Source organism: Chamaea fasciata, unplaced genomic scaffold, assembly GCF_029207755.1.
Source record: "Chamaea fasciata isolate MVZ Bird 193981 ecotype frontalis unplaced genomic scaffold, bChaFas1.0.hap1 SCAF_693, whole genome shotgun sequence".
Classification (NCBI taxonomy): domain Eukaryota; kingdom Metazoa; phylum Chordata; class Aves; order Passeriformes; family Sylviidae; genus Chamaea; species Chamaea fasciata.
The window spans coordinates 1-26,924 of NW_027094778.1; the positions used below are offsets into that span (position 1 = coordinate 1).

The following is a 26,924-nucleotide window of genomic DNA, read 5'->3' on the forward strand; positions in this document are numbered from 1 at the left end:
TGGGATGGGGACAGGGACACGATGGGGACAAGAACTGGAACTGGGGACACAAACTGGGACAGGGACATGAACTGGGATGGGGACAGGGACACGATGGGGACAAGAACTGGAACTGGGGACACGACTGGACATGGACACGAACTGGGATGGGGACATGATGGGGACAAGAACTGGAATTGGGACACAAACTGGGACAGGGACATGAACTGGGATGGGGACAGGGACACGATGGGGACAAGAACTGGAACTGGGGACACGAACCGGACAGGGACACGAACTGGGATGGGGACAGGGACTGGGACAGGGACACGATGGGGACAAGAACTGGAATTGGGGACACGAACTGGGATGGGGACACAAACTGGGACAGGGACATGATGGGGACAAGAACTGGAATTGGGGACACGAACTGGGACGGGGACACAAACTGGGACAGGGACACGATGGGGACACGAACTGGAATTGGCGACACCGACTGGAACTGGGGACACAAACGGGACGGGGACAACGCCCTGTAGGGGACACCAGCCTGTCCCCAACCCGCCACCGCAGGGGCGCGGCCGCGCTATCGCGACACCGCGACGACGACGCCCTGGCGGCGTCCCCCGATGTCCCCCGAGTGTCACAGGCCCTTGGCGGGCCGCGCGTGCGCCGCCAGCAGCAGCCGCAGGGGCGTGGCCGCGCTGTCGCCGTCGCTGTCGCCGTCGCTGTCGCCGTCGCGCTCCGGCCGCACCATCCGGTCGTGCTGGCGGCTGAAGCGCCGCGCGCGCCGGCTGCGGGACCGCGACGGACCGGTATGGACCGGTATGGACCAGTATAAACCAGTACGAGACAGTATGGATCCGTATAAACCAGTATGGACCAGTATAAACCAGTATGGGATAGTATGGATCCGTATAAACCGGTACGGACCAGTATAAACCAGTACGGGATAGTATGGATCCGTATAAACCAGTATGGACCAGTATAAACCAGTACGGGATAGTATGGATCCGTATAAACCAGTACGGACCAGTATAAACCAGTATGGAACGGTATGGACCAGTATAAACCAATATGGGATAGTATGGATCCGTATAAACCAGTACAGACCAGTATAAACCAGTACGGGACAGTATGGATCCGTATAAACCAGTATGGACCAGTATAAACCGGTATAAACCAGTATGGGACAGTATGGATCCGTATAAACCAGTACAGACCAGTATAAACCAGTACGGACCAGTATAAACCAGTACGGGACAGTATGGATCCATATAAACCAGTACGGACCAGTATAAACCAGTACGGACCAGTATAAACCAGTACGGGACAGTATGGATCCATATAAACCAGTACAGACCAGTATAAACCAGTACGGACCAGTATAAACCAGTACGGGATAGTATGGATCCGTATAAACCAGTATGGATCCGTATAAACCAGTATGGACCAGTATAAACCAATACGGGATAGTATGGATCCGTATAAACCAGTATGGACCAGTATAAACCAGTACGGGATAGTATGGATCCGTATAAACCAGTACAGACCAGTATAAACCAGTATGGACCAGTATAAACCAATATGGGATAGTATGGATCCGTATAAACCAGTACAGACCAGTATAAACCAGTACGGGACAGTATGGATCCGTATAAACCAGTATGGACCAGTATAAACCGGTATAAACCAGTATGGGACAGTATGGATCCATATAAACCAGTATGGACCACTATAAACCAGTACGGGGACAGTATGGATCCATATAAACCAGTACGGACCAGTATGGACCGGTATAAACCGGTGTGGGACAGCATGGATCGGTAGAAACCAGTATAAACCAGTATGGGCCAGTAGAAACTGGTGTGCACCAGTATGCCCAGTATGGGAGAGTATGGATCCGTATAAACCAGTATGGACCAGTATAAACCACCCAAACCAGTTTGAACCAACCCAAATGACCCCGAACCAGTCTGAACCAGTCCAAACCAGTCCAAACCAGTACAAACCAGTACGGGCGGCGCTCGTCGGGGCCGAGGCTGCGCCAGAGCTGGGCCAGGTCCCGCGTGGCGGCCGTGGAGGTGAGGCCCGGGGATGGTACTGCCACCAAATGCCACCAAAGTGTCACCGGGTGTCACCGAGGTGACCCCAAAGTGCCCGTGATGTCACCGTGATGTCACCGTGATGTCACCGTGATGTCACCAGCTTCCCCCCCCGCCCCGAGGCGGTGCCCGTGTCCCCTCCCCAGGGTCCTCGGGTGTCCCCAAGTCCCCTTCATTGTCCCCAATGTCCCCAGTGTCCCCAGTGTCCCCAATCCCCCAGTGTCCCCAACCCCCCAATGTCCCCAATGTCCTCGTTGTCCCCAGGTGTCCCCAATGTCGTCATTGTCCCCGTTGTCCCCAGGTGTTCCCAGTGTCCCCAATCCCCCAATGTCCTCGTTGTCCCCGCTGTCCCCAGGTGTCCCCGCTGTCCCCAGGTGTCCCAGCTGTCCCCAGGTGTCCCCGCTGTCCCCAGGTGTCCCCGTGTCCCCAGGTGTCCCCGCTGTCCCCAGTTGTCCCCGTTGTCCCCAGGTGTCCCCGTTGTCCCCAGGTGTCCCCGTTGTCCCCAGGTGTCACCTCATGTACTCGCGGCGGTTCAGGCGACAGAACATGATGAAGCCGTTGACGCATTTCCGCTTGCGGGGACGTCCCTGTCCCTGTCCCTGTCCCTGTCCCTGTCCCTGTCCCTGTCCCTGTCCCCGGCCGCGCGTCCCCCCCCGTGTCCCCTCAGGGTCACCGGAGCCACACGGGTCCTGCGGGGACAGGGACAGGGGGGTGACGTTGGGGGTGGCATTGGGGTGACACTGAGGGGACACTGAGGGTGACAATGGGGTGACACTGCGGAGAGGGAGGTGACACTGAGGGTGACATTGGGGTGACTCTGAGGGTGACACTGGGGTGACACTGAGGGTGACACTGGGGGTGACACTGGGGTGGCACTGGGGTGACACTGAGGGTGACACTGGGGTGACACTGGGGTGACACTGGGGGTGACACTGGGGTGACACTGGGGATGACACCGGGGAGGTGACATTGGCGGGGAGGTGACACCGGGGGCGGGGCTTGGGGACCACACCCACCTGGGGGCTGAGCTGCGCGTCCGGGAACAGCTCTGGGGGGGAGGGGACACAAAGTGACAAAGTGACACTGGGGGGGGAGGGTGACATCAAAAAAACCACCAAAAAATCCCCCAAACCTCAAATTTCCCCCGAATTTCACCAACATCCCACCAAAACCACCAAAAAAAAAAAAAAACAAAAAACACGAAAGGACACAAAAAAAAACACCAAAAAAACCCCACAAAAATCACAAGAAAACACCAAAAAACCCCAAAAAACAAACTAAAAAAAAACCCCAAAACCCCCAAAACCCACCAAAAAACCCCCCAAAAAACCAAAAAAACCAAAAAAACCCCCCAAAACCCACCAAAAAACCCCAAAAAACAAACAAAAAACCCCCCCAAAAAAACCCAAAAAACCCTAAAAAACAAACAAAAAACCCCCCCAAAAAAACCAAAAAACCCCAAAAAACAAACAAAAAACCCCCCAAAAAAACCCCCCAAAACCCATCAAAAAACCCCAAAAAACAAACAAAACCCCCCCAAAAACCCCAAAAAAAACCCCAAAAACCCAAAAAACAAACAAAAAAACCCCCAAAAAACCCCCCAAAACCCACCAAAAAACCCCAAAAAACAAACTAAAAAAACCCCAAAAAACACCCCAAAACCCACATAAAAACCCCCAAAAACAAACAAAAAAACCCCCAAAAAACCCCCAAAAACAAACAAAAAAACCCCCAAAAAACCCCAAAAAACAAACAAAAAAAACCCAAAAAACCCCCCAAAACCCCCCAAAACCCTCAAACCCCCCCCCCGATAACAAAACCCCCAATTTCCCCCCAAATTTCCCCCCAAATTTTCCCAAATTTTCCCAAATTTTCCCAAATTTTCCCGAATTTTCCCAAATTTTCCCGAATTTTCCCGAATTTTCCCGAATTTGCGTTTTTTTTTCTGGCCGCACCTCGGAGCACGGCCTCGGGGGCGCGGGGGGCGCGGGGGGCGCCAGCAGGGAGGGGCTGAGCCCCAGGAGCCCCTCCCCCCGGGGGGCGGGGCGAGGGGACCAGGCCCCGCCCCCGCCCGGCCCCGCCCAGTCCGGCCCGGTTGGGCAGAGCCAGGGAGTGGAGTCTTCCTCTTCGGCCTCGTCTCCTTCGTCCCTGGGATTTGGGGGGGGAAAAGGGGAATTTGGGGGGAAAAATGGGAATTTGGGGAAAAAATGGGAATTTGGGGGGAAAAAGGGGAATTTGGGGGGGAAAAGGGGGAATTTGGGGGCAAAAAATGGAATTTGGGGGGGAAAAAAGGGGAAATTTTGGGGGGGGAAATGGGAATTTGGGGAAAAAATGGGAATTTGGGGGGAAAAAATGGGAATTTGGGGGGAAAAAATGGAAATTTGGGGGGAAAAAAGGGGAAATTTTGGGGGGAAAAATGGAAATTTGGGAGAAAAGGGGGAATTTGGGGGGGGAAAGTGGGAATTTGGGAGAAAAGGGGGAATTTGGGGGGAAAAATGGGAATTTGGGGGGGAAAAGGGGGAATTTGGGGGGAAAAAATGGAAATTTGGGGGGAAAAAAGGGGAAATTTTGGGGGGGAAAATGGAAATTTGGGGGAAAAAATGGAAATTTGGGAGGAAAAGTGGGAATTTGGGGGGAAAACGGGGGAATTTGGGGGGAAAACGGGGGAATTTGGGGGGAAAAAAATGGAAATTTGGGAGGAAATGTGGGAATTTGGGGGGGAAAAGGGGAATTTGGGGGGGAAAAGGGGGAATTTGGGGGGGAAAGTGGGAATTTGGTGGAAAAGTGGGAATTTGGGGGGGAAAGTGGGAATTTGGGGGGGAAAAGGGGGAATTTGGGTGAAAAAGTGGGAATTTGGGGGGAAAAGTGGAAATTTTGGGGGGGAAAACGGGGAATTTGGGGGGAAAAGTGGAAATTTGGGGGAAAAAGTGGAAATTTGGGGGGGAAAGTGGAAATTTTGGGGAAAAAGTGGAAATTTGGGGGGAAAAAGTGGAAATTTTGGGGGGGGAAAGTGGAAATTTTGGGGAAAAAGTGGAAATTTGGGGGGGAGAAAGTGGAAAAAATGGAATTTTTTGCCGTGGGGAAGTGGAAAAAAAAAAAAAAAGGGAAATTTTGGGGTGAATGAGGAGAAAAAATGGAAATTTGAGGTGAAAAAAGCGGGAGAAAAGGAAATTTTGGGTGAAAAACATGGAAATTTGGGGTGAAAAAGCAGAAAAAATTGAAATTTTTCAGCGGGGAGGTGGAAAAAAAAATAGAAATTTTGAGAGAAAGAAGAAGAAAAGAAAAAGAAAAGGAAAAGAAAAGAAAAGAGAAAAGAGAAAAGAGAAAAGAGAAAAGAGAAAAGCTCCAGAAATTTTCACCCCCCAAGAAATCCAAATAGTTTCACTGGAAAAACAACAACAACAACAACAACAACAAAAAAGTCTGAAATTTTGCAAAACAAAACAAAACAAAACGGAAAAGCTCCAAAATTTCCAAAAAAAACCCCCAAAACAACCTCAGAATTTCCCCTCGGAAAAAAAAAAAAAAAAAAAATAATAAAAAAAAAAAACCCAAAAAAAACCAAAAAAAAAACCACCTGGGAATTTTGCACCAAAACCCCCAAAATGTCCCCCCCAAAAAACCCAAAATGACCCAAAAAAACCCCAAAATGACCCAAAAAAAAACCCCCCAAAATAACCCAAACCCCCCCAAAATGTCCCCCCAAGAAAACGCCAAAATGACCCAAAAAAACCCCAAAATTTCCCAAAAAAACCCCAAAATGTCCCCCCAAAAAAACTCAAAATGACCCAAAAAACCCCCAAAATGTCCTCCCCAAAAAACCCCAAATTTCCCAAAAAAACCCCAAAATGTTCCCCCCAAAAAACCCAAAAGGACCCAAAAAAACCCCCAAAATTTCCCCAAAAAACCCCAAAATGTTCCCCCCCAAAAAAACTCAAAATGATCCAAAAAAACCCCAAAATGATCCAAAACCCCCCAAAATGACCCAAAAAACCCCAACCCCCCCAAAAAAACCCCAAAATGACCCAAAAAAACCCCCCCAAATGACCCAAAACCCCCCAAAATGTCCCCCCAAGAAAACCCCAAAATGACCCAAAAAAACCCCAAAATTTCCCAAAAAAACCTCCAAAATATCCCCCCAAAAAACTCAAAATGATCCAAAAAACCCCCAAAATGTCCCCCCCAAGAAAACCCCGAAATGACCCAAAAAAACCCCAAAATGTCCCCCCAAAAAACCCAAAATGACCCAAAAAAACCCCAAAATGACCCAAAAACCCCCAAAATGACCCAAAAAAACCCCAAAATGACCCAAAAAAAACCCCAAAAAAACCCAAAATGATCCAAAAAACCCCCAAACCCCCCCAAAACCCCCAAAATGACCCAAAAAACCCCAAAATGGCCCCAAAATTTTCCCCCAACCCCCCAAAATATCCCCAACCCCCCCCCCCCACAGAAAAAGCCCCCAAATGTCCCCAAACCCCCCAAATATCCCCAAAATTCCCCCAAATTATCCCAAAATGTCCCCAAATGCCCCCAGAGGTCCCAAATCCCCACAGAAAAAGCCTCAAAATGTCCCAAAACCCCCCGAATTTCCCCCAAATGTCCCCAAAATGTCCCCAAATCCCAAAATATCCCCAAATTTCCCCCAAAATCCCGATTTTCCCCCCAAAATCCCCACCAAAAACTCCCCAAAACGTCCCCAAACTCCCCAAAACCCCCGAAAAATTTCCCAAATTCCCCCAAAATTTCCCCAACCCCAAAATATCCCCAAAATTTCCCCCCAAAATCCCGATTTTCCCCAAAATCCCCACCAAAAAAAGCCCCAAAAGTCCCCAAAATGTCCCAAATTTCCCAAATTTCCCCAAATTTCTCCCGGAATGTCCCAAATTTCTCCCGAAACGTTCCCCCCCAAATGTCCCCAAATGTCCCCAAATGTCCCCACCTGGTTGTGGGGTCCCCAAGGCCGGGGGGCTCCGAGGGGTCCCCGCAGGGGGGGAGGCCTGGGGGGGGGGGGCACGGGGGGGTTAAAAGGATTTTGGGGGATTTAAAGGAAATTTTGGGGGTTTTGGGGGGGATTTGGATAATTTGGGGAGGGGTCTGGGGGTTTAAAAGGATTTTTTTGGGGTTTTTTGGGGGGTCTGGATAATTTGGGGAGGGGTCGGGGGGGTTAAAAGGATTTGGGGGGATTTAAAGGAAATTTTCGGGTTTTTGGGGGGATTTGGATAACTTGGGGAGGGGTCTGGGGGGTTTAAAGGGGATTTTGGGGGTTTTTTGGGGGGATTTGGATAATTTGGGGAGGGGTCTGGGGGGTTTAAAGGAAATTTTGGGGTTTTTGGGGGATTTGGATCATTTGGGGAGGGGTCTGGGGGGTTTAAAGGGGATTTTGGGGGTTTTTTGGGGGTGTCTGGATAATTTGGGGAGGGGTCGGGGGGTTTAAAAGGATTTTTTTGGGGTTTTTTGGGGGGTCTGGATAATTTGGGGAGGGGTCTTGGGGGGTTCAAAAGGATTTTGGGGGATTTAAAGGAAATTTTGGGGGTTTGGGGGGGATTTGTATAATTTGGGGAGGGGTCTGAGGGGTCTAAAGAGGATTTTTGGGGTTTTTGGGGTCTGGATAATTTGGGGAGGGGTCTGGGGGGTTTAAAGGGGATTTTGGGGGTTTTTGGGGGATTTGGATAATTTGGGGAGGGGTCTGGGGGGGCTTAAGGGGATTTTTTGGGGTTTTTTGGGGGGTCTGGATAATTTGGGGAGGGGTCTGGGGGGGCTTAAGGGGATTTTTGGGGTTTTTTGGGGGATTTGGATAATTTGGGAGGGGTCTGGGGGGGCTTAAGGGATTTTTGGGGTTTTTTGGGGGGATTTGGATAATTTGGGGAGGGGTCTGGGGGGGCTTAAGGGGATTTTTGGGGTTTTTTTGGGGGGTCTGGATAATTTGGGGAGGGGTCTGGGGGGTTTAAAGGGGATTTTGGGTTTTTTTTGGGGGGATTTGGATAATTTGGGGAGGGGTCTGGGGGGTTTAAAGGGGATTTTGGGTTTTTTTTTGGGGGGATTTGGATAATTTGGGGAGGGGTCTGGGGGGTTCAAAAGGATTTTGGGGGATTTAAAGGAAATTTTGGGGTTTTTGGGGGGATTTGGATAATTTGGGGAGGGGTCTGGGGGGGTTAAAGAGGAATTTGGGGTTTTTGCGGGGTCCCTAATTAAGGGAGGGGTCCCTAATTAAGGGAGGGGTCCCTAATTAGGGTGGGAGGTCCTTAATTAAAGTCGGGATCGGTAATTTTGGGGAGGGGTCTGTAATTAGGGTGTGGTGGTTAACGAAAGGGTGGTCCCCAATTGGGGTGGGTGGTCCCTAATTAGGGAGTGGCCGTTAATTAATTCATTCGGTTAATCAATCAGGTTAATTAGGGGGTGGGGGTCCCGCGTCACCCGCGGCGGCGCGCGCCGCCCGCACGCGCTCCTGCAGGAACTCCAGGTAACCCAGAACGTTCCGCAGCACCTGCACCTGCCCGGGGGCGGGGACGGGCCTGTCACCTGCCGGTGTCACCTGCCGCTGTCACCTCCCTGTGTCACCTCCCTGTCACCTGCCGCTGTCACCTCCCTGTCACCTCCCGGTGTCACCTGCCGGTGTCACCTCCCTGTGTCACCTCCCTGTGTCACCTCCCTGTGTCACCTCCCTGTCACCTCCCAGTGTCACCTCCTGGGTGTCACCTCCCTGTCACCTCCCTGTGTCACCTCCCGGTGTCACCTCCTGGGTGTCACCTCCCTGTGTCACCTCCCTGTGTCACTTCCCTGTCACCTCCCTGGTGTCACCTCCCCTGGGTCACCTCTGACCTCGGTGTCACCTCCCCCCAGTGTGTGTCCCCTGTGTCCCCCCATGTCCCCGTTGTCCCCAATGTCCCCAGTGTCCCCATTGACCCCAATGTCCCCCACGTCCCCAATGTCCCCAATGTCCCCAATGTCCCCCACGTCCCCAATGTCCCCAATGTCCCCAATGTCCCCAATGTCCCCAGTGTCCCCGTTGTCCCCGTTGTCCCCCCGTTGTCCCCCCGTACCTCGGAGTGTCCCCCGGCCCAGCCGCGGGCCACGGCACCATCTGAGCCAGCTCGGGCAGGAGTGACCGCCAGTCCCGGGGGGACCTGAGGGGACATCGGGGACATGGGGACACTGGGGACACTGGGGACATTGGGGACATTGGGGACAGTGGGGACAGTGGGGACACTGGGGACATTGGGGACAGTGGGGACACTGGGGACACTGGGGACATTGGGGACAGTGGGGGCATTGGGGACATTGGGGACATTGGGGACAGTGGGGACACTGGGGACATTGGGGACAGTGGGGGCATTGGGGACATTGGGGACATTGGGGACAGTGGGGACAGTGGGGACATTGGGGACAGTGGGGACATTGGGGTCACTGGGGACACTGGGGACATTGGGGACAGTGGGGACACTGGGGACAGTGGGGGACACTGGGGGACATTGGGGACAGTGGGGACAGTGGGGACATTGGGGTCAATGGGGACAATGGCGGTGACAGGATGAGGACACCGAGGGGACATTGGGGGGGAGGGCCAGGTGTGTCCCCAGGTATGTCCCCAGGTGTGTCCCAGGTGTGTCCTGGATGTCCCCAGGTGTGTCCCCAGGTGTGTCCCAGGTGTGTCCCGGATGTCCCCAGGTGTCCCCAGGTGTCCCAGGTGTCCCCAGGTGTGTCCCAGGTGTGTCCCAGGTGTGTCCCCAGGTATGTCCCCAGGTGTGTCCCAGGTGTGTCCTGGATGTCCCCAGGTGTCCCCAGGTGTCCCCAGGTGTGTCCCCAGGTGTGTCCCAGATGTCCCCAGGTGTGTCCCCAGGTGTGTCCCCAGGTGTCCCCAGGTGTGTCCCCAGGTGTGTCCCGGATGTCCCCAGGTGTCCCCAGGTGTCCCCAGGTGTCCCAGGTGTCCCCTCCTCACCGGTGCCACTCTCCGGGGCTGCCGCAGGTCGGGGGCTCCATCCTGGGGGGTCCCGGCTCCTTTTTTGGGGGGTCCCGACCCCTTTTTGGGGCTCCCGGCTCCTTCTGGGGGTCCCGACGCCTTTTGAGGGGGCCGTGACCCCCTTTTTGTGGGGTTCCGACCCCTTTTTTTGGGGGTCCCGACCCCTTTTTTGGGGTCCCGGTTCCCTTTTTGGGGTCCCGGTTCCTTTTTTGGGGTCCCGGTTCCCTTTTTGGGGTCCCGGTTCCCTTTTTGGGGTCCCGGTTCCTTTTTTGGGGTCTCAAACCCTTTTTTGGGGTCCCGGTTCTCTTTTTTGGGGTCCTGATCCTTTTGGGGTCCCAATTTTGGGGTCCCGGTTCTCTTTTTTGGGGTCCCGGTTCCCTTTCTGGGGTCCCGGTTCCCTTTTTTGGGGTCCCGACCCCTTTTTTGGGGTCCTGATCCTTTTGGGGTCCCAATTTTGGGGGGTCCCGGTTCCTTTTTTGGGGTCTCAAACCCTTTTTTGGAGTCCCGGTTCCTTTTTTGGGGTCCTGATCCTTTTGGGGTCCCAATTTTGGGGTCCCGACCCCTTTTTTGGGGTCCCGATCCTTTTGGGGTCCCAATTTTGGGGTCCCGGTTCTCTTTTTTGGGGTCCCGGTTCCCTTTTTTGGGGTCCCGGCTCCTTTTTTGGGGTCCCGACCCCCTTTTTTGGGGTCCTGATCCTTTTGGGGGTCCCAATTTTGGGGTTCAGGCCCCAATTTTTTGGGGGGGGGGGGTCCCGGCGCTTCTCCCTTCGCACCTCGCTGCCCTCTCAGCCGGCCGGGGGGGCGTGGTCAGCGGGATCGCCCGCGCTGATTGGACGAGGCTCCGAATGGCAGCGTGGCCAGCGGAAGCGGCTGCGCTGATTGGAGGAGGCGCCAAATGGGGGCGTGGCTTTGGGGCGGTCCATGTTTTGCCGGGGGGGGTCTCAGGGTCTCTGGGAGGGTTTTTGGGGGGGGGATTTGGGGTGAATTCGGGTGAATTTGGGGGTGAATTTGGGATAAATTCGGGTGAATTTTGGGCTGAATTTGGGATAAATTCGGGTGACTTTTGGGATGAATTTGAGGTGAATTTTGGGACGAATTTGGGATGAATTTGGGTGAATTTTGGGATAAATTCGGGTGAATTTTGGGCTGAATTTGGGATGAATTTTGTGTGAATTTTGGGCTGAATTTGGGCTGAATTCGGGATAAATTTGGGTGAATTTTGGGCTGAATTTGGGCTGAATTTTGTGTGAATTTTGGGCTGAATTTGGGCTGAATTTTGTGTGAATTTTGGGCTGAATTTGGGCTGAATTTTGTGTGAATTTTGGGCTGAATTCGGGATAAATTCGGGTGAATTTTGGGATGAATTTGGGCTGAATTTGGGTGAATTTTGGGATAAATTCGGGTGAATTTTGGGCTGAATTTGGGCCCAGTTCGGGGTCTCCGGGCAGAGTTTTCCCGCGCGCTCCTCTCGCGTGACGTCGCCGCGGGGGCGTGACCAGGCAGCGAAGACGCCCCGCCCCCCGGCGTCGCGCGGCCGTGACGTCACTGCCGGAGCGCGGGAGTCCGTGGGGGCGCGGGAGGCGGTGAGAGAACGGGGGGGGATCTATGGGGGGATCTATGGGGGGGATCTATGGGGATCTATAGGGGATCTCTGGGGGGATCTATGGGGGATCTATAGGGGGTCTATGGGAGGATCTATGGGGGATCTATGGGAGGATCTCTGGGGGATCTATGGGAGGATCTAGGGGGGATCTCTGGGGGGATCTCTGGGGGATCTATAGGGGATCTCTGGGGGGATCTATGGGGGATCTATAGGGGATCTCTGGGGGGATCTATGGGGGATCTATAGGGGATCTCTGGGGTCTGTGGGGGGCTATAGGGGCCTGCGGGGGTGGGGAGGGGGCTCGGGGCCTGCGGGAGCGCTGGAGGGGCCGGGGGGGGCTGGGAGGGAGCGCGGCTTGGGGGGGTCTATAGGGGATCTATAGGGGGTCTGTAGGGTCTGTGGGGATCTGGAGGGGTCTGTGGGGGTCTATAGGGGATCTATAGGGGGTCTGTAGGGTCTGTGGGGATCTAGAGGGGTCTGTGGGGGTCTATAGGGGATCTACAGGGGGTCTGTAGGGCATCGATTGGGGATCTGTAGGGGTCTGTGGGGGTCTATGGGGGATCTATGGGGTCTGTGGGGGTCTGTAGGCCATCGATAGGGGATCCAGAGGGTCTGTGGGGGATCCGTGGGGTGTGTAGGGGATCTGTAGGGGATCTATGGGGTCTGTAGGGGATCTGTGACGTCTATAGGGCATCGATAGGGCATCTATAGGGATCTGTGGGGCTCTATAGGGGATCTATGGGGTCTGTGGGGATCTGTAGGGGATCTGCAGGGGATCTCTAGGATCTGTGGGGGTCTATAGGTGATCTATAGGGTCTGTGGGGGTCTACAGAGGATCTATAGGGGATCTGTGGGGGCTATAGGGGATCTTTTGGGAATCTATAGGGCATCTATGGGGTCTATAGGGGATCTATGGGGTCTGTAGGGCATTGGTAGGGGATCTATAGGATCTGTGGGGCTCTATGGGGGATCTATAGGATCTGTGGGGGTCTATAGGTGATCTATAGGGCATCTATAGGGGTCTGTGGGGCTCTATGGGGGATCTATAGGGTCTGTGGGGGTCTATAGGGGATCTATAGGGGATCTATAGGGGATTTCAAGGGCTCTGGAGGGGATCTGTAGGGGTCTGTGGGGGTCCATAGGGGGTCTATAGGGCCTGTGGGGGTCCGTGGGGGATCTGTAGAAGGTCCATAGGGTCTCTATGGGGTCTCTGTGGGGTTTCCGTAGGGTCTCTGTAGGGTCTCTATGGGGTCAGGTTATCTATAGGGTCTCTACAGGGTTTCCATAGGGCCTGGTTATCTATAAGGTTTCTATAGGGTTTCTACAGGGTCAGGGTCCCTATGGGGTCTCTATAGGGTCTCTATGGGTCTGGGGTCTCTATAGCGTCCCTGTAGGATCTCTATGGGGTCTGGTTCTCTATAGGGTCTCTATAGGGTCTCTATGGGGTCTGGTTCTCTATAGGGTCTCTATGGGGTCTGGGTCCCTATAGGGTCTGTATGGGGTCTCTATGGGGTCTGGGGTCTCTATGGGGTCAGGTTACCTATAGGGTCTCTATCGGGTCCCTATGGGGTCTCTATAGGGTCTCTGTCGGGTCCCTATGGGGTCTCTATGGGGTCTGGGTCCCTATAGGATCTCTATGGGGTCCCTGTGGGGTCTCTATGGGGTCAGGTTTTCTATAGGATCTCTATGGGGTCTGGTTCTCTATAGGGTCCCTATGGGGTCTCTATGGGGTCTGGGTCCCTATAGGATCTCTATGGGGTCCCTGTGGGGTCTCTATGGGGTCAGGTTTTCTATAGGATCTCTATGGGGTCTGGTTCTCTATAGGGTCCCTATGGGGTCTCTATGGGGTCTGGTTCTCTATAGGATCTCTATAGGGTCTCTATGGGATCTCTATGGGGTCCCTATGGGGTCTCTATGGGGTCCCTATGGGGTCTCTATGGGGTCTGGTTCTCTATAGGATCTCTATAGGGTCTCTATGGGATCTCTATGGGGTCCCTATGGGGTCTCTATGGGGTCCCTATGGGGTCTCTATGGGGTCTGGTTCTCTATAGGATCTCTATAGGGTCTCTATGGGATCTCTATGGGGTCCCTATGGGGTCTCTATGGGGTCTGGGTCCCTATAGGATCTCTATGGGCTCTCTATGGGGTCTCTATGGGGTCAGGTTTTCTATAGGATCCCTATGGGGTCCCTATGGGCTCTCTATGGGGTCCCCATGGGGTCAGGTTTTCTATGGGATCTCTCTGGGGTCCCTATGGGGTCAGGTTTTCTATAGGGTCCCCCATGGGGTCTCTATGGGGTCAGGTTTTCTACAGGATCTCTATGGGCTCTCTATGGGGTCCCTATGGGATCTCTATGGGGGTCAGGTTTTCTATAGGGTCCCTATGGGGTCCCTATGGGGTCAGGTTTTCTATAGGGTCCGTCCCTCTGGGGTCTCTCTGGGGTCCCCATGGGGTCTCTGGGTGTCCGCAGGGTCTCCGTCTGTCCCCCGGGGCCGGCCATGGCCGGGGCGCAGGAGGGGCCGAGCGCCCGGCCCGGCGAGGAGGAGCCGGGCAGCGACGGGAGGAGCCACCTCGGAACGGGTGAGGAAACGGGGGAAAAACGGGGGAAAAAACGGGAAAAACCGGGAAAAACCGGGGAAAATGTTAGCTGTGGGGGAGGGGAGCACCTCGGAACGGGTGAGGAAACGGGGAAAACGGGGAAAAAACGGGAAAAATGTTAACTGTGGGGGAGGGGAGCACCTCGGAACGGGTGAGGAAACGGGGGGAAAACGGGAAAAAACGGGAAAAATGTTAACTGTGGGGGGAGGGGAGCACCTCGGAACGGGTGAGGAAACGGGGAAAACGGGGAAAAACGGGAAAAACCGGGAAAAACCGGGAAAAACCGGGAAAAAAACGGGAAAAACCGGGAAAAACCGGGAAAAACCGGGAAAAATGTTAACTGTGGGGGAGGGGAGCGCCTCGGAACGGGTGAGGAAACGGGGAAAACGGGGAAAAACGGGAAAAAACTGGGAAAAACCGGGAAAAACTGGGAAAAACCGGGAAAAATGTTAACTGTGGGGGAGGGGAGCGCCTCGGAACGGGTGAGGAAACGGGGGAAAAACGGGAAAAACCGGGAAAAAACGGGAAAAAACGGGAAAAAACGGGAAAAATGTTAGCTGTGGGGGAGGGGAGCGCCTCGGAACGGGTGAGGAAACGGGAAAAACGGGAAAAAACGGGAAAAAACCGGGAAAAACCGGGAAAAATGTTAGCTGTGGGGGAGGGGAGCGCCTCGGAACGGGTGAGGAAACAGGGGAAAAACGGGGAAAAACGGGAAAAACCGGGAAAAAACGGGGAAAAACCGGGAAAAATGTTAACTGTGGGGGAGGGGAGCGCCTCGGAACGGGTGAGGAAATGGGGAAAAACGGGAAGAAAACGGGAAAAACCGGGGAAATGTTAGCTGTGGGGGGAGGGGAGCGCCTCGGAACGGGTGAGGAAACGGGGGAAAAACGGGGAAAAACGGGAAAAAACGGGGGAAAAATGTTAACTGTGGGGGGAGGGGAGCGCCTCGGAACGGGTGAGGAAACGGGAAAACGGGAAAAAACGGGAAAAACCGGGGAAATGTTAGCTGTGGGGGAGGGGAGCGCCTCGGAACGGGTGAGGAAACGGGAAAAAACGGGAAAAACGGGAAAAAACGGGAAAAACCAGGAAAAACCAGGAAAAACCGGGAAAAATGTTAGCTGTGGGGGAGGGGGAGCACCTCGGAACGGGTGAGGAAACGGGGGAAAACGGGGAAAAACGGGAAAAACGGGAAAATGTTAACTGTGGGGGAGGGGAGCACCTCGGAACGGGTGAGGGAAACGGGAAAACGGGAAAAAACGGGAAAAACCGGGAAAAACCAGGAAAAACCAGGAAAAAACCGGGAAAAATGTTAGCTGTGGGGGAGGGGAGCACCTCGGAACGGGTGAGGAAACGGGGAAAACGGGGAAAAAACGGGAAAAACGGGGAAAATGTTAACTGTGGGGGAGGGGAGCACCTCGGAACGGGTGAGGAAACGGGAAAAACGGGAAAAAACGGGAAAAAAACCGGGAAAAACCGGGAAAAATGTTAGCTGTGGGGGGAGGGGAGCGCCTCGGAACGGGTGAGGAAACGGGGAAAAAAACCGGGAAAAACCGGGAAAAACCGGGGAAAATGTTAACTGTGGGGGAGGGGAGCGCCTCGGAACGGGTGAGGAAACGGGGGAAAAACGGGGAAAAACGGGAAAAACCGGGAAAATGTTAACTGTGGGGGAGGGGAGCACCTCGGGACGGGTGAGGGAAACGGGGGAAAAACGGGAAAAAACGGGAAAAAACGGGAAAAAACCGGGAAAAACCGGGAAAACCGGGGAAAAATGTTAGCTGTGGGGGAGGGGAGCGCCTCGGAACGGGTGAGGAAACAGGAAAACGGGAAAAAACGGGAAAAATATTAATTGTGGGGAAATATTAATTGTGGGGGCGGGAGGAATGGCTCAGAATGGGTGAAAAAATGGGAAAATTGGGCAAAAATTGGGAAAAAAGTAAAAAATCCGGGAAGAAAAGGGAAAAAATGGTCAAACCGCAAAAAGAAGGGGAAAAATGGGGAAGGATGGTCAAAAAATGGGAAAGAATGAGGGAAAATGGGAAAAATGGGAATGGGAGGGGTGGGAGGAGCACCTGGAATGGGTGGGAAAATGGGGAAAATGGGGAAAAATGTGAAAAATCGGGGAAAGAAATGGGAAAAACTGGGGAAAAATGCAGAAAAAATGGGAAAAAATGGAGAAAAGAGAGAAAAAATTGGGAAAAACGGGAAAATGGGGAAAAATAGGAAAAATGGGAATGGGAGGGGTGGGAGGAGCACCTGGAATGGGTGGGAAAATGGGGAAAATGGGGAAAAATGTGAAAAATTGGGAAAGAAATGGGAAAAACTGGGGAAAAATGCAGAAAAAATGGCAAAAAAATGGCAAAAAATGGAGAAAAGAGAGAAAAAAATTGGGAAAAACGGGAAAATGGGAAAAAGTCAGGAAAAATGGGAATGGGAGGGGTGGGAGGAGCACCTGGAATGGGTGGAAAAACGGGGAAAATGGGGAAAAAATGGGGAAAAAATGGGGGAAAAAAATTGGAAAAAAAATGGCAAAAATGGAGAAAAAGAGAAAAAATTGGGAAAAAAGGAAAAATTGGGGAAAAATGTTAAAAGATATAAAAATTTCCGTGCCGAGGTGGTGGATCTGCTGAACCAGGCGGCGCTGATCGGGAGCGAGGGGGAAAATCACCATCCTGAAACAGGTGAGAGTGGGGGAAAACGGGGAATTTTGGGGGAAAAACGCGGGATTTGGGGAAAAATGTGGATTTGGGGGGGGGAAAATGGGATTTGGGGGGGGCAGGAAAGGGGATTTTGGGGGAAAAATGGGATTTTTGGGGTGGAAAAATGGGATTTTGGGGAAAAATGGATTTGGGGGGGCAGGAAAGGGGGTTTTGGGGGAAAAATGGGATTTTTTGGGGGAAAAATGGGATTTGGGGGGAAAAATGGGATTTGGGGGGGCAGGAAAGGGGGTTTTGGGGGAAAAATGGGATTTTTTGGGGGGGAAAAATGGGATTTGGGGGGAAAAATGGGATTTGGGGGGGCAGGAAAGGGGGTTTTGGGGGAAAAATGGGATTTTTTGGGGGAAAAATGGGATTTGGGGGGAAAAATGGGATTTGGGGGGGCAGGAAAGGGGGTTTTGGGGGAAAAATGGGATTTTTTGGGGGGAAAAATGGGATTTGGGGGGAAAAATGGGATTTGGGGGGCAGGAAAGGGGGTTTTGGGGGGAAAAATGGGATTTTTTGGGGGAAAAATGGGATTTTGGGGGAAAAATGGGATTTGGGGGGGCAGGAAAGGGGGTTTTGGGGGGAAAAATGGGATTTTTTGGGGGGAAAAATGGGATTTTGGGGGAAAAACGCGGGATTTGGGGCAAAAATGTGGGATTTTGGGGGAAAAAACGAGATTTTGGGGGGCAAAAAAGGGAGTTTTGGGGAAAAATGGATTTTTGGGGGGGAAGAATAGGATTTTGGGGGAAAATTTGGGATTTTTGGGGATGGAAAAATTGGGATTTTTGGCGGAAAATTTGGGATTTTGAGTAGAAAACCTGGGATTTGAGGTGGAAAAATCGGGATTTGGGGTGGAAAAATTGGGATTTAGGGAGGGACGGGTGGAATTTGGATGGAAAAATTGGGATTTGGAGTGGAAAATTTGGGATTTGAGGTGGAACGGGCGGGACTTGGGGGGGAAAATTTTGCGATTTGGGTGGAAAAAATTGGGATTTTTTTTGGGGGGGAGGGAAAACTGGGATTTTGGGAGGAATGGGTGGGATCGGGGTGGGAAAAATGGGCATTTTGGGGTGGAAAAGTTGGGATTTGGGGTGGAAAAGTTGGGATTTGGGAGGGGGTGGCCACGTCCCCGCGATGTCCCCGCGTGTCCCCAGGTGCAGGAGCTGATCATCAACAAGGACCCCACGCTGCTGGACAACTTCCTGGATGTGAGCCGGAATTCGGGGGGATTCGGGAAGATTTGGGGGAATTTGGGATGGATTCGGGAATTTGGATTTGGGATGGATTTGGGGCAATTTGGGATGAATTTGGGAATTTGGGGCAGTTTGGGATGGATTTGGGAATTTGGGGCAATTTGGGATGGATTTGTGGGAATTTGGGGCAATTTGGGATGGATTTGGGAATTTGGGACAATTTGGGGCAATTTGGGATGGATTTGGGGGAATTTGGGGCAATTTGGGATGGATTTGGGGGAATTTGGGATGAATTTGGGAATTTGGGGCAGTTTGGGATGGATTTGAGGGAATTTGGGGGGGTTTGAGGGAAATTTGGGGTGAATTTGGGGGAATTTGGGGGGAATTTGGGACAATTTGGGATGGATTTGGGGCAATTTGGGATGGATTTGGGAATTTGGGGCAATTTGGGATGAATTTGGGGGAATTTGGGGGAATTTGGGATGGATTTGGGGGAATTTGGGACAATTTGGGATGGATTTGGGGGAATTTGGGGCAGTTTGGGATGGATTTGGGAATTTGGGGCAATTTGGGATGGATTTGTGGGAATTTGGGGCAATTTGGGATGGATTTGGGAATTTGGGACAATTTGGGGCAATTTGGGATGGATTTGGGGGAATTTGGGGCAATTTGGGATGGATTTGGGGGAATTTGGGATGAATTTGGGAATTTGGGGCAGTTTGGGATGGATTTGAGGGAATTTGGGGGGGTTTGAGGGAAATTTGGGGTGAATTTGGGGGAATTTGGGGGGAATTTGGGACAATTTGGGATGGATTTGGGGCAATTTGGGATGGATTTGGGAATTTGGGGCAATTTGGGATGGATTTGGGGAAATTTGGGGGAATTTGGGATGGATTTGGGGGAATTTGGGACAATTTGGGATGGATTTGGGGGAATTTGGGGGAATTTGGGATGGATTTGGGGGAATTTGGGGCAGTTTGGGATGGATTTGGGAATTTGGGACAATTTGGGATGGATTTGGGAATTTGGGACAATTTGGGATGGATTTGGGGGGGAATTTGGGGCAATTTGGGATGGATTTGGGGTGAATTTGAGGGAATTTGGGGGAATTTGGGATGGATTTGAGGGAATTTGGGGGGGTTTGGGGGGATTTGAGGGAAATTTGGGTGAATTTGGGGGAATTTGGGGGGAATTTGGGGGGAATTTGGGACAATTTGGGATGGATTTGGGAATTTGGAGGGGGTTTGGGATGGATTTGGGGGAATTTGGGGCAATTTGGGATGGATTTGAGGGGAATTTGAGGGAAATTTGGGATGGATTTGGGAATTTGAGGGAAATTTGGGATGGATTTGGGAATTTGGGGGAATTTGGGATGGATTTGGGTGGAATTTAGGGGAATTTGGGATGGATTTGTGGGAATTTGGGACAATTTGGGATGGATTTGGGAATTTGGAGGGGGTTTGGGATGGATTTGAGGTGAATTTGGGGGAATTTGGTGGAATTTGGGGGAATTTGGGACAATTTGGGATGAATTTGGGATGGATTTGGAGGCATTTGGGATAAATTTGGGGGAATTTGAGGGAAATTTGGGTGAATTTGGGATCAATTTGGTGGAATTGGGGAGAATTTGGGGGAATTTGGGACAATTTGGGATGGATTTGAGGGAATTTGGGGTGGATTTTGGGGTGAATTTGAGGGAAATTTGGGTGAATTTGGGATTAATTTGGTGGAATTGAGGCGAATTTGAGGGAATTTGAGGGAATTTGGGATGGTTTGGGAAACTCTGGGGTGGATTTGAGAGAATTTGGGATGAACTTGGGATGGATCCAGAAATTTGGGGTGGATTTGGAGGAATTTGAGGGAAATTTGGTTGAATTTGGGGGAATTTGGGACGAATCCGGGAACTGGGGATGGATCCGGAAGCTTGGGCTCGTTTGGGGGAATTTTGGGGTGAAATTTCGGGAATTTCGGGGCGTCTCTGACCCTCGCCGTGCCCCTGGCCCAGGAGATCATCGCCTTCCAGGCCGACAAATCCATCGAGGTGCGGAAATTCGTCGTGGGCTTCATCGAGGAGGCCTGGTGAGGGATTTTGGGGCCGAAAAACGGGATTTTGGGGCACTTTTGGGGGAATTTCGGGGGCAATTTTCGGGCTCTTCCGGTGGGAATTTCGGGGCTCCTTTGGGGCCGCTTTTGGGCCATTTTGGAGGAATTTTTTTGGGCTGTTTTAATGGGAATTTTTGGGCTGTTTCAGTGGGAATTTTTGGGGCTCTTTTGGTGAGAATTTTTGGGCCATTTTGGGGTCATTTTTGAGGAATTTTTTGGACTCTTTTGGGGCCATTTTTGAGGAATTTTTGGGCTCTTTTGGGGCTAATTTGAGGAATTTTTTGGAACCATTTTGAGGCCATTTTGGAGGAATTTTTGGGCCCTTTTGGGACTATTTTGGTGGGAATTTTTGGGCTGTTTTGGGGTTGTTTTTGGGGCCATTTTTGAGGAATTTTTGGGCTCTTTTGGGACTACTTTGATGCCGTTTTGATGGGAATTTCGGGGCTCTTTTTGGGCCGTTTTTGGGCCGTTTTGGAGGAATTTTTTTGGGCTGTTTTAATGGGAATTTTTGGGCTGTTTCAGTGGGAATTTTTGGGGCTCTTTTGGTGAGAATTTTTGGGCCATTTTGGGGCCATTTTTGAGGAATTTTTGGGCTCTTTTGGGGCCATTTTTGAGGAATTTTTGGACTCTTTTGGGGCCATTTTTGAGGAATTTTTGGGCTCTTTTGGGGCCATTTTGAGGAATTTTTTGGGCTCTTTTGGGGCCATTTTTGAGGAATTTTTGGACTCTTTTGGGGCCATTTTTGAGGAATTTTTTTGGGCTGTTTTAATGGGAATTTTTGGGGCTCTTTTGGTGAGAATTTTTGGACTCTTTTGGGGCCATTTTTGAGGAATTTTTGGGCTCTTTTGGGGCTAATTTGAGGAATTTTTTGGAACCATTTTGAGGCCATTTTGGAGGAATTTTTGGGCCCTTTTGGGACTATTTTGGTGGGAATTTTTGGGCTGTTTTGGGGTTGTTTTTGGGGCCATTTTTGAGGAATTTTTGGGCTCTTTTGGGACTACTTTGATGCCGTTTTGATGGGAATTTCGGGGCTCTTTTGGGGTCATTTTTGGGCCATTTTGGAGGAGTTTTTTTAGGCTGTTTTAATGGGAATTTTTGGGCTCTTTTGGGACCATTTTGGTGGGAATTTTTGGGCTTTTTTGGGGCCATTTTTGGAGGAATTTTTTTGCCCTTTCGAGGCTGTTTTGAAGAAATTTTAATGGGAATTTTTGGGCTGTTTCAGTGGGAATTTTTGGGCTCTTTTGGGGCAATTTTTGAGGAATTTTTGGGGCTCTTTTGGGGCAATTTTGAGGGAATTTTGGTGGGAATTTTTGGACTGTTTCAGGGGGAATTTTTGGGCTTTTTTGGGTCCGTTTCGAGGCTGTTTTGGAGGAATTTTTGAGCTGCTTTGGTGGGAATTTTTGGGCTGGTTTTGGGCTGTTTTGAAGGAAAATTTGTGGGAATTTTTGGGGCCGTTTTGAAGGAATTTTTGTGGGAATTTTGGGGCTCTTTTGGGGCCGTTTTGGAGGAATTTTTGTGGGAATTTTGGGTCTCTTTTGGGGCCGTTTTGAAGGAATTTTTGTGGGAATTTTGGGGCTCTTTTGGGGCCGTTTTGGAGGAATTTTTGTGGGAATTTTGGGTCTCTTTTGGGACCGTTTTGAAGGAATTTTTGTGGGAATTTTGGGGCTCTTTTGGGGCCGTTTTGGAGGAATTTTTGTGGGAATTTTGGGGCTCTTTTGGGGCTGTTTTGAAGGAATTTTTGTGGGAATTTTGGGGCTCTTTTGGGGCCGTTTTGAAGGAATTTTTGTGGGAATTTTGGGTCTCTTTTGGGGCTGTTTTGAAGGAATTTTTGTGGGAATTTTGGAGCCATTTTGAAGGAATTTTTGTGGGAATTTTGGGTCTCTTTTGGGGCTGTTTTGAAGGAATTTTTGTGGGAATTTTGGAGCCATTTTGAAGGAATTTTTGTGGGAATTTTGGGGCTCTTTTGGGGCCGTTTCGATGGGAATTTTTGTGGGAATTTTGGGTCTCTTTTGGGGCCGTTTTGAAGGAATTTTTGTGGGAATTTTGGGGCTCTTTTGGGGCCGTTTTGGAGGAATTTTTGTGGGAATTTTGGGGCTCTTTTGGGGCTGTTTTGAAGGAATTTTTGTGGGAATTTTGGGGCTCTTTTGGGGCCGTTAGGAAGGAATTTTTGTGGGAATTTTGTGGCCATTTTTGAGGGATTTTTTTGGCCGTTTTGGGGCCTCTTCGAGGCCATTTCAGTGAGAACTTTTGAGCATTTTTGGGGCCGTTTCCGTGGGAATTTTGGGGACCGTTTCGATGGGAATTTTGGGGCGATTCCGGCTGATTTTGGTGCGTTTCCGGCGTCCCCCAGCAAAAGGGACATCGAGCTGCTGCTGAAGCTGGTGGCCAACCTCAACATGCTGCTCAAGGACGAGAACGTCAACGTGGTGAAAAAAGCCATCCTGACCATGACCCAGCTCTACAAGGTGGCCCTGCAGGTGAGGCAGAAAATTCACGGGTTTTGGGTTAAAAACCGGGAGTTTCTGCTCAAAAAACGGAGAAAATTCCGATTTTTGGGGGGTTAAAAACCGGAGTTTCTGCTCAAAAAACAGAGAAAATTCTGATTTTTTGGGGGTAAAAAACCCGGAGTTTCTGCTCAAAAAACAGAGAGAAAATTCCGATTTTTTGGGGGTTAAAAACCCGGAGTTTCTGCTCAAAAAACAGAGAGAAAATTCAGATTTTTTGGGGGGTTAAAAACCGGAGTTTCTGCTCAAAAAACAGAGAGAAAATTCCGATTTTTGGGGGGTTAAAAACCCGGAGTTTCTGCTCAAAAAACAGCGAGAAAATTCTGATTTTTTGGGGCGTAAAAACCCGGAGTTTCCGCTCAAAAAACGGAGAAAATTCCGATTTTTTGGGGGGTTAAAAACCCGGAGTTTCTGCTCAAAAAACAGCGAGAAAATTCCAGGTTTTTTGGGGTTAAAAACCCGGAGTTTCTGCTCAAAAAACGGAGAAAATTCCGATTTTTTGGGGGTTAAAAACCCGGAGTTTCTGCTCAAAAAACAGCGAGAAAATTCTGATTTTTTGGGGCGTAAAAACCCGGAGTTTCCGCTCAAAAAACGGAGAAAATTCCGATTTTTTGGGGGGTAAAAACCCGGAGTTTCTGCTCAAAAAACAGCGAGAAAATTCTGATTTTTTGGGGCGTAAAAACCCGGAGTTTCTGCTCAAAAAACGGAGAAAATTCCGGTTTTTTGGGGGGTTAAAAACCCGGAGTTTCTGCTCAAAAAAGAGAGAGAAAATTCCGATTTTTGGGAGGTTAAGAACCCGGAGTTTCTGCTCAAAAAACAGAGAGAAAATTCCGATTTTTGGGGGGTTAAAAACCCGGAGTTTCTGCTCAAAAACAGCGAGAAAATTCTGATTTTTTGGGGGGTTAAAAACCCGGATTTTCTGCTCAAAACCCAGAGAAAAAATGGCAAATTTTTTTGTGAAAACTGGAGAGAAAATTCCGATTTTTTTTTTGTTAAAACCAGAGTTAAAATTCCTTTTTTTTTTTTGTGAAAACCAGAGGGAAAAAAATCCGATTTTCTTTCTTAAAAATTTCCTATTAAAAAGGAATTAATAACCCACCCAACTACCGTAATTACACCCAAAGCCGCTCCCCGCCGTTACCGTAATTCCACGTAAAAAACCCTCAATTTTTTTAATTAAAATCCCCAAATTCCTGATTTTTTTTTTCATTCCTGCCGCCTTAATCGCACATTAATAAAACTTTAATATCTAATAGAAGTACCGTAATTACACCCAAAGCCGCTCCCCGCCGTTACCGTAATTCCACATTAAAAAACCTCAATTTTTTTAATTAAAATCCCCAAATTCCTGATTTTTTTTTTATTCCTGCTGCCTTAATCACACATTAATAAAACTTTAATATCTAATAGAAGTACCGTAATTACGCCCATAGCCGCTCCCCGCCGTTACCGTAATTCCGCACTACAACGGCCCTCAACATTTGGTGCCAACTACCGTAATTCCACATTAAAAAATAAAAACGAACTCAGATTTTTTTTTTAATTAATCCCCCAAATTCCCGGGTTTTTTTTTGTTTGTTCGTTTGTTTGTTTTTCCCCCGTTCCCAGTGGATGGTGAAGTCGAAGGTGATCAGCGAGCTGCAGGAGGCGTGCTGGGAGATGATGTCCTCCATGGCCAGCGACATCATCCTGCTGCTGGACTCGGACAACGACGGCATCCGCACGCACGCCATCAAGTTCGTGGAGGGGCTGATCGTCACGCTGTCGCCCCGCACGGCCGACTCCGACGTCCCCAAGCGGCACGAGAACGACGTCAGCCTGGAGCGCATCCCCCGCGACCACCCCGTCATCAAGTACAGTGAGTGAGGATTGGGGTGGGGGGGGTTTGGGATTGGGGATTGGGGTTTGGGATTGGGGTTTGGGGTCAGGAGTTGGGGATTGGGGTCAGGAGTTGGGGATTGGGGTCAGGGTTTGGGGTCGGGGTTTGGGGTTTGGGATTTGGGGATTTGGGGATTGGGGTGTGGGGTCAGGAGTTGGGGATTGGGGTTTGGGATTGGGGATTGGGATCAGGAATTGGGGATTGGGGTTTGGGATGTGGGAGCGCATCCCCCGCGACCACCCCGTCGTCAAGTACAGTGAGTGAGGATTGGGGTGGGGGGGGTTTGGGATTGGGGATTGGGGTTTGGGATTGGGGATTGGGGTGTGGGGTCAGGGGTTGGGGTTTGGGGTCAGGAGTTGGGGTTTGGGATGTGGGAGCGCATCCCCCGCGACCACCCCGTCATCAAGTACAGTGAGTGAGGATTGGGGTGGGGGGGGTTTGGGATTGGGGTTTGGGGTTTGGGGTTTGGGGTCAGGGTTTGGGGTCGGGGTTTGGGGATTTGGGGATTGGGGTGTGGGGTCAGGAATTGAGGTTTGGGGTCAGGAGTTGGGGTTTGGGGTTTGGGATGTGGGAGCGCATCCCCCGCGACCACCCCGTCATCAAGTACAGTGAGTGACGGGGGGTTTGGGTTGAGGTGTCCCCACTGACCCCGCTGTCCCCTGGTGACCCCGCTGTCCCCATGGTGACCCCGCTGTGCCCCGCTGTCCCCTGCTGTCCCCCGGTGACCCCGCTGTCCCCATGGTGACCCCGCTGTCCCCCGCTGTCCCCGTGGTGACCCCGCTGTGCCCCGCTGTCCCCCGGTGACCCCGCTGTCCCCCGCTGTCCCCGTGGTGACCCCGCTGTCCCCTGGTGACCCCACTGTCCCCCGCTGTCCCCCGGTGACCCCGCTGTCCCCCGCTGTCCCCCGGTGACCCCGCTGTCCCCCGCTGTCCCCCGCTGTCCCCCGGTGACCCTGCTGTCCCCCGGTGACCCTGCTGTCCCCTGGTGACCCCACTGTCCCCCGCTGTCCCCCGCTGTCCCCGTGGTGACCCCGCTGTCCCCCGGTGACCCCGCTGTCCCCGTGGTTACCCCGCTGTCCCCCGCTGTCCCCCGCTGTCCCCCGCTGTCCCCCGGTGACCCTGCTGTCCCCCGGTGACCCTGCTGTCCCCTGGTGACCCCACTGTCCCCCGCTGTCCCCCGCTGTCCCCGTGGTGACCCCGCTGTCCCCCGGTGACCCCGCTGTCCCCGTGGTTACCCCGCTGTCCCCCGCTGTCCCCCGCTGTCCCCCGGTGACCCCACTGTCCCCCGCTGTCCTCTGGTGACCCCGCTGTCCCCCGCTGTCCCCCGCTGTCCCCCGGTGACCCCCGGTGACCCCGCTGTCCCCCGCTGTCCCCAGACGTGCTGTGGGAGGAGGGCAAGGCGGCGCTGGAGCAGCTGCTCAAGTTCATGGTGCACCCGGCCATCTCCAGCATCAACCTGACGGCGGCGCTGGGCTCCCTGGCCACCATCGCCCGCCAGCGGCCCATGTTCATGGCCGAGGTCATCCAGGCCTACGAGACCCTCCACGGTAACGTCCCCGAGGGGTCTGGGGACGTCAGTGACCTCCCTGGGGTCACCCGTGTCCTTGGAGTGCCTGGAGTCCCGTGTTCTCGTGTCCCCTGGTGTCCCCAGGTGTCCCCACATGTCCTTAACTGCCCCTAACACCTTCCCAGGTGTCCCCAGGTGTCCCCTCACCCCGTCCCCTGTCCCCGCAGCCAACCTCCCTCCGATGCTGGCCGTGTCCCCAGGTGTCCCCAGGTGTCCCCACATGTCCCTAACTGCCCCTAACACCTTCCCAGCTGTCCCCAGGTGTCCCCAACTGTCCCCAGCTGTCCCCAGGTGCCCCCAGGTGTCCCCTAACCCGTCCCTTGTCCCCGCAGCCAACCTCCCTCTGACGCTGGCCAAGTCCCAGGTGTCCCCAGGTGTCCCCAGGTGTCCCCAAGTGTCCCCACATGTCCTTAACTGCCCCTAACACCTTCCCAGGTGTCCCCAGGTGTCCCCTCACCCTGTCCCCTGTCCCCACCGCCAACCTCCCTCCGACGCTGGCCATGTCCTCAGGTGTCCCCAGGTGTCCCCACATGTCCCTAACTGCCCCTAACACCTTCCCAGGTGTCCCCAGGTGTCCCCAGGTGCCCCCAGGTGTCCCTTCACCCCGTCCCCTGTCCCCGCAGCCAACCTCCCTCTGATGCTGGCCGTGTCCCCAGGTGTCCCCAGGTGTCCCCACATGTCCCTAACTGCCCCTAACACCTTCCCAGCTGTCCCCAGGTGTCCCCAACTGTCCCCA

At 52.1% G+C, this 26,924-nt stretch overlaps 1 protein-coding gene across 1 annotated transcript in view; it reads left to right on the forward strand.

Moving 5' to 3' along the window:
• Positions 1 to 11,583: 11,583 nt before the first annotated feature.
• Positions 11,584 to 26,924, forward strand: part of LOC136305837 (symplekin-like) — a gene marked incomplete at its 5' end in the record, with an annotated part of 42,399 nt that continues 27,058 nt past the window's right edge. The window contains 9 exon segments of the mRNA XM_066209152.1: positions 11,584 to 11,626; positions 14,117 to 14,226; positions 16,856 to 16,897; positions 16,899 to 16,922; positions 18,098 to 18,151; positions 20,142 to 20,215; positions 22,590 to 22,716; positions 24,352 to 24,601; positions 25,998 to 26,168. Coding sequence (XP_066065249.1) covers positions 11,584 to 11,626; positions 14,117 to 14,226; positions 16,856 to 16,897; positions 16,899 to 16,922; positions 18,098 to 18,151; positions 20,142 to 20,215; positions 22,590 to 22,716; positions 24,352 to 24,601; positions 25,998 to 26,168 — 895 coding nt within the window.